Source organism: Bidens hawaiensis, unplaced genomic scaffold (assembly GCF_021521415.1).
Source record: "Bidens hawaiensis isolate Kalapana, Puna unplaced genomic scaffold, B.hawaiensis_p1.1 tig00002273_1, whole genome shotgun sequence".
Classification (NCBI taxonomy): Eukaryota; Viridiplantae; Streptophyta; class Magnoliopsida; order Asterales; family Asteraceae; genus Bidens; species Bidens hawaiensis.
This window is the reverse complement of record NW_027491121.1, coordinates 2,435,910-2,448,915: the sequence shown is the minus strand read 5'-3', so window position 1 is coordinate 2,448,915 and position 13,006 is coordinate 2,435,910. Positions and strand designations below refer to the sequence as shown.

Below are 13,006 nucleotides of genomic sequence, written 5' to 3'. Positions count from 1 at the left end.
AACACACAATCAACTCTTTTATTAAGAAAACAACAAACACGAAAAACTTAATAATTAACTAACATATTGAACCAATAGTATATATAAACCCACGGTTCCTGAAGACAATAAGATTTCGGGTATGTTTGGCAAAACTAGCTGGTAGCTGTAGCTGGAAGCTGTTGGCTGTTAGCTGGAAGCTGGTGGCTGGAAGCTGTTAGCTGTAGCTCTTTAGATATATTTAGATGTTTGGCCGAGTAGCTGGAGCTTTTAATAAAACGTATAAAAATACTAAAATGGGCATAACTAAAATCAATAATAGTAAATGTATTTATTTTGGAAGGTTATTTAACTAAATTATCATACTAAAAGCTTGTAGCTCTTTCTAAACGCTACTAGTAGAAGCTTTAAGCTTTAAGCTTTTTCTCCTGACCTAAAAGCTTCAAGCTCCTTGAACCAAACATAGCTTTTAATTGAGTATGAGTTTTTTCTTAAAAGCTTGAAGCTTGTAGCTCCTAAAAGCTTCATGCCAAACATACCCTTCAAGTCTAAACCTTTATTGTATTGATTAATAAATTGTTGTTATTGTTGTGATTACTTGATTACAAATAACCCCTATATATAACCATACAATTACTTGTTAGACAAGAATAGGAGGAAAACTAACTCAATAACCTCCTAGGTTTGTAAGTACGACAACTAGGTCCCCGCACTTACGCAAGATTACACTAACAATCACCCCCTAATCTTGTGACACCGATGAAGCTTCGCATCTCGTTAAACTTCAACCGTGGCAACGCTTTTGTAAGGATGTCTGCTCTTTGTAAATCTCCACTGACATGCTCCACTTTGATTTGTTCTCTCTCGATGCACTCCCGAATGAAATGGTACCGTGTGTTGATGTGTTTGCTTCTCCCGTGAAAAACCGAGAAATGCTTGAACATTACCAAGTAACTCCATGCCCACAACTTTCACCCCATCCAAGCCTTCAATAAACAACTCCTTGAGTGAATGTACCTGCCCAAGTGGCGGTAGAGATGTACATCTTTTACACTTAAGTAATGACACGTGCTTCAACCGAAGAACCGAGGGATCCCCAACCCATTTTGGAAACTCTGATCCCCCATATGATGTAATTTTAAGTTGTATTAATATATCATTACCAGGCTTCAACTCATTTAGAACTTCTATTTCAAGCACTTTGTTTCTTGAATCATATGGCTCATCACTCCATACAAGCTCTAACTCACGAATGCTCTTTTGTGAAAAGTTCGCCTCACGTGCATGAACTGCATTTTCCACTTTGTCCAAACCTAAAATGGAAATCTTCCCACATAGATTCTTGAATTCTTTAAGTTTCACCATTCAAATCCATTTTCACCTCCAATAATGATTTTTGAGAGAGTTTGTAGGTTTTTCAACTTCCTAATTTCTAATGGCATCTTCTCCAAACACGGAGTGTCCCTAATGTCAAGATGTCGGAGGTTTCTAAGTTTTAAGAAGTTGTTGGGCAACTCAGTTAATTTTTTACAACCGAATAAGATCAATGTCTCTAAATTATAAAGATTGCACACTTCTTCCGGTAGATTTGTGATCATAGTTCGAGAAAGATTAATGTACCTCAAGTGTCTCAAAGTACCAATGGTCTTTGGTACCTCACTTATATTAAAATTACTCAAAGATAGAACCCTTAATAATGATAACTCACTAAATAAGTCAACAAGAACCTTATTTGATAAGCAGAAACAATCCCATTCGCAAAGCACCCCAATAGACGTTGCCAAGAATGTCCTTAAACTTTTGGCTCTTATGAATGCCTCAAACTTTTTGTTAGGGACATATTTTTCACGGCCAAATGACATATGACGGTACTTCTCCAGCATCTCCTTCTTAATATTCTTCTCTCTCATTGTCTACTCTTAGAAAAAACTCTCAAGAAACAGATGTTGCCAAGTCATTTATCAAATCATGCATCACAAGTAATGATTCATTACTAGGTGCACGTTGAAAAAATGACCTTGACAACAACTCTTCAAAGAATTCATGACCCAAGTGTTCTACTGTTGAACTGCTTGGGGTTGGTGGATGCAAAAACCCTTCTGTTATCCATAACAAAACCAGTTCCTCCTTGTTAAATAGGAAATCCTTGGGGAACAAGGAGCAGTATTCAAACAACTGCTTCAAAGGTGCAGAAAGGTCATGGTAGCTTATTCTAAGAGCCGGGAGAATCTTATGTTCATCTTTTAATTCCCATATATCACTGTTTAACACTTTCTTCCAGTGCTCTACTTCATCTTTTTTTCTTCTCAACATTCTACCGAGTGCTATCAAAGCCAAAGGTAATCCACCACATTTTTTTACAATACCTTCAGCATATGGTTTGAGTGACGAATGTGAGTCAAAGTTATTTACACCTAATGAATGTAGAGAAAATAAAGATAAAGCATCATCATGTTACTCATGTAGCACACCCTCCAGTTTGTTTTGATGATCATAACCCAACTGTTTGAGCAATTGTTGTTTCCGTGTTGTCATGATGATTTTGCTTCCAGAAGCATATGCATGAAATGGGGCAACCAGGGTTTTCCAATCCTCATAACTTTCACTCCACACATCATCTAACACCAATAATAATCTTTTCCCCCTTATGTGATCTCTAAGTGCTTCTTGAAGCAAATTAAAATTTGTAAACTCTTCATGAATCTTTGTCATAGCTTCAAAGATCTCTTTGCTTATACGAAAGCAATCAAACTCATCGGAGACACAAACCCATGCCTTGAGTTCAAAGTGATCCTTGACTTCGTTTTCGTCGTACACAAGTCTTGCTAGAGTAGTTTTCCCAACCCCGCCCATACCAACTATGGGAACAATGCTATAGTTTTGATCACATGGTTCAACAGCCGGTGACAATAAATTTTGGACCAATGCTTCTTTCTCAGCTTGCCTTCCAACAATACCAGATGGATCAAACACAGATGATTGTAATCTTCTATTATTATTATTGTTATTAATTTTTGGCCTGGAATCCGCCTCTACTCTCAAACCAAAATCATCTTTCTGCTTAACTAGATATTCTAGTTTGTTGGAAATATCATCTAACTGGGCAAGCATCGTGGTACTCCGTGAGAAATTTGTGCAACAACATGGGATTAGGTTTCGTACCTTGCTGCTGATGGTTCCTGAGTCGTGGGTGAACTCACGACTCATGGCTTCAGTAACCCAACCGTCAAGTATGTCATCTATGTCATAAGCCAAATGTTGCAGTTCTTTCAGCCAGTCTTTGACAGCTTCATCGGTTATCTCCTTGCGAGAAGCATCAGCAAGCACATGTTGGATTTGTTTCAATGATCTCTGCCATTTCTTCATCTCAGCATCAATCCCGTTGTAGCGAGCAACCCTTTTCAAAGCTGCAGAGGCCAGCTTATCAAAGAGCACATTGACGAAGGCAGAAACCACAACTTCAGCCATGATTGTAGAGGTGAGATTGTAGATGAAACGAACGGGTAAAGTTGTGAAAGAGTTGTGTATTGTGTTTCATTTAGATTTATGACCAACATTTCAAGTATTGTTTTGCACACTCAAAGCATCAATTGTCGGCCAATAAGAAAAAGCAGCAGTATATATTCTTCCATCTGCCTTTGAAGAAAAAAATATATTCTGTGCTTGATCATTGTGACATTGTCTGCTTTTAACAATAATTGGTAAATACAAAATTTTGAAATGTAACACCTTTACAAAAACCTATATAATATAACATTAATAAGATATCAAACGCATAAAAAAAAGAAGAGTATATCCATATTTTCAAATTTAATCCACAAGACAAAATATAAGTGAACTGACATAATTGTAGGGTTGATTGGACATATAAATACAAGAAAATAAAAAAGCCAAATCCAGTTTCAATGATTCTTCAACATAAACATTTTGAAAAGAGCATATGAACATCCACCTCGAAGTGAGATACACTCCTTCAAAGCCGCAAGATCAAGATTAAATCTTTCTTAAAGATTTTTGTTGTAAATGAGAGAGCATGGTTATTTGGATGAGCCCACAACCAAACAATCGGCTTTTTATTTCCTCTTGCCAATAGTTAACAGTTCAAAGCTTCTCATGGCATCATCACGACCACCTCGTGACGAGGGTACAGCACGTGTGAACGATGATGACTTCGACTCAAACCCGGGTTGTGAGTGTGAGTGGAGCCTTTGAGTGGTTGATATGCAACCGCTGCCGGAACCCAACCGGTTCGACCGGCTCTCACTGGGCTCACCAGACGAGCTTGGTCTGCTGCTTGATATGACTGCTCGCTTTGAAGTACGACTTGTTCGTGTAATGCGGGCTCTGTCTGACTCGCCATGCTGATACACAAATGAAAATGTAATTTTATGCATAAATGAAATTATTTTCTGATGTAATTAGAATAACTCACCGCTTCTTTAGATGGTGTTGCGTGTTCTGAAGATCTGTGTCTTGTATAATCACCATGCAAACCAGTACGTCTAGCAAACGACTCCACCGTGCCCGAGAATCTATCTTTAACCTCTGCTCTCACTAGAAAATATGAACATAAATTATCACCAGATTTTCCACCCTACTTCAATGCAAGTTCTAGAAATTCAGTAAACCTACAAATGCCAATATCTTATAATTATAAAAACACTGTCATCTAGGGATGTTCAACGAATCGAATGTCGAATATTCAAATTCTGAAATTTTGAAGCTAGATTCGAGTTCAAATTAAATTCGACAACCCCGAATATAATTCAAATCAAATTTCAAATTTTTGGAGTCCGATTTGAATATAGAACACCCCTGCTATCGTCCATTATACAAAACAAACCATAAAGAATCTTGACATTGTATGTACACACACATATATATACAAACACACAAAAAAACTCCTAAAAACAGAGTAACATAAAAAGTAGAGTGCATATATATACAAAAAAAATACCTGGTGTTTTTTCTGCTCTTTCTGCCGAAGGCCCTGGATTCAGTGGTAATTTGCCAGCAGTCTGATTTGTAGTAGAGATTTACAATTACAAAAAGAAAATCTAAATGATAGATGAAATAAAAAATAATATAAGAAATTCTTACCCGCCCTCTAGAACTGGAACCTGAACCAACTTGAGGATACTTCAAAACAGTCCAGTCAAAAACATAGTCAAACTGATAACCTGAAACACAAACACAGCACATAAATCTATTTCAAAAACAATAATAATCATAATAACAATGGCATGATGATAAAGCATTGTTCATACTTCTTGCGATGATATTATATTAATGAGAATTAACAAAAACAAATTCTCCAAAACATATTCAGATTTTCACCTTCTCGAATGAAAAGGTCCCGGAAAAGCCTTTTCAGGTAAGAATAATCTGGTTTGTCATCAAACCGCAATGATCGACAATAATGAAAATACGATGTGAATTCGGTTGGATAAGACTTGCAGAGCACCTGTTATTAAGAAGTTAACAGTGAACATTCTTATGAAAACCATGTCACTTAACTATAATCAAGAAGTGCTTAAACTATGTTTAATCTTAAGAATACCTCTATAGAAGTAATCATCTTCTTTTCACTAATTTTATCATACTTTTGCTTCTTAGTGCCAGCTTTCAGACCCTGCCAAGGAAGGCTGCAACCACATAAATACAAGAGCAATGTTAGTGGAAAATTTTGAAAAGTACAAAAATCAAACAATTGAATAAAGTTGTTATATATCCAACCTTCCTCTCAAGAAATACATGAGCACGTAACCGAGAGACTCCAGATCATCCCTCCTGCTTTGCTCTACAATTATAAATAAACCAAAATCATGACGAATAACTTAAGCCGAGGAAATTATTATATAAATTATTTTAATCATGGAATATTCAACAAGCATAATTACTTACCGACACCAAGGTGAGTATTAACACTCGCGTAACGGGCTGTACCAGTAAGATTTTTATTTTCCCTGATAAAAATTACAAGAAAATATTAGTTATGATACAAAACAAGCAAAATAAAGAATATAAAAATATCATTTCCCCTCAAGTTTTGGCATAACCAATTCCAATACCTGTATGGTATATGCTTGTGTGTCTGAGCATCTCTATACTTTTTTGCAAGACCGTAATCTATAATATAAACCTGTTTCAATATAAACATACAAAAATATGATGATAAATAAGTATAAAACGAAACAATCCAAATTTAACATTATAAAGATCATAACTTGTAAAAAGAATACCTGATTTGCCTTTCGCCCTAAACCCATCAAAAAGTTGTCTGGTTTTATATCACGGTGAAGAAAACCTCTTGAATGCATATATTCAACTCTATTTATCTGCATAAAGCAATAAAAATGTTGACGCAATATGCTCAAGTAAACTAACTACAGAAGGTGTGATAATTACCATCTGATCTGCAAGCATTAACACCGTTTTCAAAGTGAACTTGCGATTACAGTAATTAAATAAATCTTCTAAACTTGGTCCAAGAAGATCAATAACCATAGCATTATACTCTCCTTCAACTCCAATCCATTTGAGGTGTGGAACACCAGCTGTGTTAATTTAAAAAGAGTGTATGATAAGTTTCTTAAGTCTTAACATAAAGAGAACAATATATACAAACAAAAAGATGAAAATAACAATAAATAAACATGAAACTCACTTCCTCCTTGAAGCAGCATGTACAACTTGGCCTCATAATGAAGCTGCGGGTGCTTGGTCTTAACAGATTCCTGAAGACACATACAAAATAAGGCCACACACACACACGAACAGAGCAATGAAATATATTTTAGGTGAACTTTAGCTGATTACTCTGCTGGTTTATTTGACTAACTATTGCTGTAAAATCAATTAAATTTTAAATTCAGTATTAAAAAACGAATGCTATTACTATCTGTTACTTGAGTTATTAAGTTACTGAGCTTTACTCTTCCATTTACAGTTAAACTTAAGTCAATTACTCTTATGTTTGGTTAACCTTTAGCCACAAATTTGACCTCTGTTACTGTAGCCATTAACTTAATGACATTTACATTTAATTGTAAGTTAATTACTCTTATGTTCAGTCAAACTTAAGCACAAATTTAACTTTTGGTAATTCTGTAACTTTTGAAATGATTCTATTTATATATATAAAGTGTTTTTAATTCATTCACTTTGCTAAATGTAGCTATATCATTAAAAAAATACTAATTTACTGTCTTCCAATCTGATTAAAACTTAAAACTACGAGTAAGATTTTAGATTTGTTATGGCTAAAAGCATAACTTGGTAAAAAAATTCCACATAACATAAATAGTAATACACAAAACAGAACACTAAAACCTTAAATAGCAAAATCTAGTTGCCACTTTAAGCAAACAAACACAGTTACATATGATTGATATGCATCACATTCCAAGATGTGCATAAATGTAAGAAACCATAAACACATACCAATTTGACAGCAACTTCTTCTTTAGTTTGAAGATTCACTCCTGCAAATAATAATAACAATAAAACCAATCACAAATGCAACATACCCATAAAATAAATAAAATAAAATAAATTATTATTACCTAAATAAAGCTCTCCAAAAGATCCACTACCAATCTTCCTACCAAGCTTAAACTTGCCACCAATCACATGATCCATTATTAAACCCTAACTTATTCTTCAAACAATCAACTCAACTACAAGTTAATTAGTTAAAACAGTTTCACGGAATCAAAAGCTAAGATCTTCAAAACCCACTTAGATCCATCAAAATCAAAACCCAGATTCGAAAGACACAAACTTTGGTATCAAGATTAAGAATTGGTTGATTGAAAACAAACCCTAGAAGTGGATAGATAAAAGGGGAATAATTATTAATTAAGATAAGATAGTGGGTATGTATAAATAAGTAATTAAGAAGTCATCACAACAGTGATAATGTATTTACGATTGATTTGAGTCTAGGGTTTGAGATTGGAAACAAGTGAAGAAGAAGAAGAAAAGCAGACGACGGATAACAAGGATTAGGACACCGCGACCTTTTACTTTGTTACCAAATTTTGCTTTTCAACATTATTAACCTTCTTTTCCGACCCCGTAACCCAGTAACAAAAGACGATCTCTTACGTCTGTGATTAGGGTGATAATGTTCAGCCAGAAGCTCGTATATATGTTCGTTTAATAAATGATTTAATATAAACAAAAAATTCCGTTCGATTAGACCATGTGTAGTGGGACGCTTCCCACCCTCATGGCGCCCCAAAGCACCGGGAACACTAGGCGCTTTGGAGGAGAAAGTGTTTCCCACAAAGCGTTAGCAATGGGGGATGATTGGTGGGTTTTTTTAATAGAAATTAATAATATTTTTAATAAAAATTAATAATAATGAGGTAACGGTTTGAACAGGTACATCCTTTTTAGCATAAAAAAAACTCATATGGTGACGTGGCGTCACATGACGCAAAACGCTCTCATAGAGGTTTCATCCGTTACACATGGTCTTAGTTAAACACACGAACCTAAACAAAGCCATTGTTCGGTCAATTGTGTTTGTAAGCGTTTGGTAATGTTCGTTTGTATATGTTGTTCATGAAAATTGTTTATACATTTATTTATTTATCTAAACATTTTATATTTTTTTGAATTTATTACCCGTAGCATAAAATAAAAAAAAACATATTTTCACATTGTTTTTGTAATTTTTTTTTCTTTTCATTTCCTTTCTTATTGCTGAATACATTGATCTCAATCTCTAGTCTCTGTCAAATTTATTTGTGTTTGTGAACACATTTATTTCCTTAATGAAAAAAACACGAACATAAAATCCCGTTCAGTAAGTGTTTGTGAACTGTTCGTGAACATATTAACTCCTTAACAAACGAACATGAACAAGGCTTTGTTCGTTTCGTTTGCAACACTATCCACGATCGCAAACAGCGTTAGATAGTCCAACCTCACCATCTCATGTTTCTGGGAAAACTCACTCACTAGGGTAAAACCCGGTTGGTATCGGCTTCAGACTTGCAGCGTCTATTTCAAAATCTTCAATTTCTTTCCAATGCAAGTTGAGCTAAAACTCATATAACATTACTTTATGTTGTTGCTTGATTAAAATCATAGAAAAATAATACTGCTTTATGATAATGTATATTTAAAACATTAAAAGAAAAAAAAATATGGTATACACCTTTTAGAATTTAACCTCTCAAACTCTAGAGAGGTGACATCTTACGACAATGATGTCTTGACTATCTTTATTAATGCAAGCATGCACCATCAATTTTAAGTTTAAGTATGATAAACATTTGTCCATGGTGATATGATAATTATGTGGTAATGAAAGAAAAGGGAAAATAGACTATGGAAAGCATGTTATATAACAACAACCATACCCAGTAGAAATCTCACCAACAGCAAGTCGTCAACGAGGGTCTGGGGAGGATGAGATTTACGCAGATCATATCTCTATCCCAAAGGATAGAGTGGTTATTTTTAAAGAGACCCTCGGCTCGGAGACCATATGCATAAGACCAAGTAAAAAAAACATAAAGTTTAACACTAAACTTTTAGATCATAAAGGAAAAACGTATCCCTATAATAAATAAATAACTAAATAGGTAATAGTAACTTAAAGTGATGGTAATAAAAATAGATAAATAAAAATAATGATATTAGTAATGAATATTAAATAGGTGTTACAAAATATTAATTGTGAATGTTATATATAGTTGTGAATATTTATTTGTTTCATGTAATTTTATACTTAAATTTGTCGAATATCACTCTCTTTAAGGTGTTGTGGGAACGAAAGATTTGAGTTTGTTTGGTTGAATTTATTTACTAAAAAGAATTTGGGGTATGCATTTCAATTCCTGTTATATACTTGTTAAGAGTGAACCAAGTTAACCATTTTTCTTTCCCCATTGAAACGCATCAATTTAAAGAGTGGTTGAGATGTCACTTGAACAACTTTTTGACGAATTTAATATTGTAAATCTCATAATGGGAGTTAATCTGTCATTGTGTGATAGATTAGATGAGTTAACGCACTAATAAATAAACATAACCAATTTCAATATCTTTTCAAAGGTAGAATTGAGATCAGGGCCGGCTTCGAGAATGCCAAAAAAATTTAGGCTTTAAGTAAGAGTATTTTGTTAAGTTTAAACAATTTAATTCTTATACGAGCTTATTTGGTTATAATTTGGGTTGTGTAAAAAATTTTGTATAAAAATAGGGTTAAACATGTCTCAAATGAGACTAGAACCCATAACATTTTGGTTGAGAGTAATACCTCTTTGCCACTAGACCAAGCTAGTGGTTATATAATTGAGTTTAAACACTAAATATATATATTGCTTTAATAAAAATACATTTAATTTATAAAAAAAAATCGGGTCTAGCGGGGTGTCGGGCCTTGTATTTAATTCATTTACTTCAATTTGTGTTGATACTAAACGTGTTGAACTTGTATCTTAAACATATATATTGTTTTAGTTTATAATGCAAATAATTATGATTTTGACATTATACTACCCATCCACCGGATACCGGATGTGTATAAAACTAGTTTATGTTAGCGGTTAAGAGATGAGGCTTTTTTGGTTTTGGGTAGTTCGTAAATCCCATTTAAGAAGCGCCCTACGTTGCCGTCATTTAGAAAGTACTAAAGTAGCTCATTTCCGTTAACCCCATTCACGGATCCATGGACGCCATTTGAATCATGAGCACGAGAAAGCTTAAGCATTTTTTTAGTGACTCATGTGAATGTCAGTGACGGAAGTTAGTAGGCTAAATCATAACAAGTAGACGGACATGAGCGGATCTTTTGAGGGGCAGAATACCTTTTTTTTTTGGTAGAAGTATAAATATAGGCCATTGTAAAATACTAATTATATTAATAATGATTTTAAAAGTATAAACATTACGTATTATATTTTATATTATCTAACCAACACTACATTTTAAGGGACGTTGCCACGTAATCCACAGGTTGGGAAACCTAAGAATAATTACTAGTATGAACACACAAAGCCTTTTTCCAAAAATTGGGGGTAATTCATCAAATTTACCTAAGATCTTGGACTTAGATGGTTAATTTTAACCAAAATAATCAAATTTACGTTTCAAATGCTAAGCAAATCTTGTTCTTGTTAACCCAAAACCATCAAATTTATTCTACTTATGGGAACATGGAGGAATAATGATTAGTTAACCCTTTTGTTGTTCTTATTTAATATATGTTTTGGCTTGCGTAAATCTAGAGGTGACAAATATGACTCACTGAGTTGTATTCAAATGTATATAATTGGTCAGAATAGATCAAACTAAAAAAAGAATTTGATTGAAACGGGTCAAAACGGGTTGACATTTCTCGAGTTTTTATTTATGGAACAAGAAAAATGGAGGAAATTTTTTAGTACTTTTACAATTTTAGTTTTTGATTTATATTCCAAGTTATGATTTTTTAATTTTTTTTTCTTTTTGAGTTTTTAGTGAGGGGTTTTGAAATGAGTCAAAATGGGTTGAGATTTCAGAAACCCTTCACAGAAAAATTCAAAAAAAAAAATAATTAAAAAAGTTATAACTCGAAATATAAATAAAAAATTTTACAAGTAAAAATACTAAAAGATTTCCTCCGTTTTTCTCATTCCATAACGCTCGTTAACTTAAAATACGTAATTATGTTTAATATAATTTTTTTAGTTTAACCCATTCTGACTCATAATATACATTTTGATACAATTCATTCAACCCAGTAGGTCACTATTGTCACCCCTACGTATATCTCCTTCCTGTAGCATCATTGGTGACATGTCTCAACATTAGCACCAAAGTAGGAAAAACAAACAAGAGAATGGATCTTGTAGAAACACTAATTTGTGTAGAAACTATAGGAGTAGATCTAGGCCATCCATTTTTAAATCTAGTGGATGAAATTCTTTCATGTCAAATTAAGGAAATTTACGTTTAACAATTGGAAGCAAGGGTATAATATTTTTCTTATATTCAAAAACTACCACAAAATCATCCGAAATCTTCGTACAATCACATGGCTTTGAAATTTCATAAACATCTTAGAGGATTTCTTCGTGATTTTAACCCACCATATTAGATTCAAGATGAAATATATAAACAATAATAGCACATGTGATATCATAATTCATAACAACACAAGAAGTTTATAATTCTTTTACCAACGTCATTTATATCTTTTTGTTCATACCAAAACCATATTCTTTTACAAGCTCAACTATGTGTTCGATAACTACACATCTAGTTTGGAGCTTTATCTTTCGTTTCAATACCAACATCATAATTTTATTTACATGTTTCATCTCCATGCTCAATACCAACATGATAACTTTCGATAAATTACGTCACCAACAACATCTTCATCTTCGTATACCAACACCATATTTTTCATTACTAACACCATAATTTTCGTTACCAGTAATTGTCGTCACCAACTACATCTTCATCTACGTGCTCGATACCAACACCATCCATGTTTATAATTTCCCTCACCAACTTCATCCTCATCTTCGTAATAATACCAACACCGTATTATTCATTACTAACGCCATAACTTCCGTTACCAACACCATCCTTGTTTATAATTTTCATCACCAGCTTCATCTTCATCTTCGTGTTGAGTACCAACACCACATTTTTCATTAGTAACACCATAATTTTCGTTACCAACACCATCCTTATTTAGAATTAAATGGTAGTAGCACTTGTGATATCATTACCACACAAACTGTTTACAATACCAACACCACATACCTTGTTGAATGGGATCGTCCATCACTAATCAGATTTTGGAAAACCTTGAATGTCGAACGAATATCATTAAGCACAAACCATTTACAATACAACACCACATATATGGTTGAATCGGATCGTCCATTACAAATCAGATTTTGAAAAATCCTGAACGTGGAACGAAGTGCGATCGAAGATCATGAAATAATCAGATGTTGAATATTAGATTGAATAAATTGTGGATTGAATTTTGGTACTGGTGATGCTATTATTTGCA

The 13,006-nt window shown here is 33.6% G+C and overlaps 1 protein-coding gene and 1 pseudogene across 1 annotated transcript; both read right to left on the bottom strand.

The window, feature by feature from the left end:
• Positions 1-914: 914 nt before the first annotated feature.
• On the bottom strand, positions 915-3,600 carry LOC143614478 (putative disease resistance RPP13-like protein 1; annotated as a pseudogene).
• Positions 3,601-3,815: 215 nt separating this feature from the next.
• On the bottom strand, positions 3,816-7,875 carry LOC143614489 (casein kinase 1-like protein 10). The gene is made up of 14 exons (XM_077087916.1): positions 7,545-7,875; positions 7,423-7,463; positions 6,647-6,716; positions 6,388-6,536; positions 6,222-6,317; positions 6,051-6,121; positions 5,884-5,945; positions 5,716-5,779; positions 5,540-5,624; positions 5,317-5,443; positions 5,080-5,159; positions 4,937-4,997; positions 4,412-4,533; positions 3,816-4,340 (listed from the first exon to the last, which is right to left on the bottom strand). The coding sequence occupies exons 1-14, from the start codon at positions 7,618-7,620 to the stop codon at positions 4,053-4,055; spliced, it is 1,392 nt and encodes a 463-aa protein (XP_076944031.1). The 5' UTR covers positions 7,621-7,875; the 3' UTR covers positions 3,816-4,052.
• Between the last annotated feature and the right edge of the window lie 5,131 nt (positions 7,876-13,006).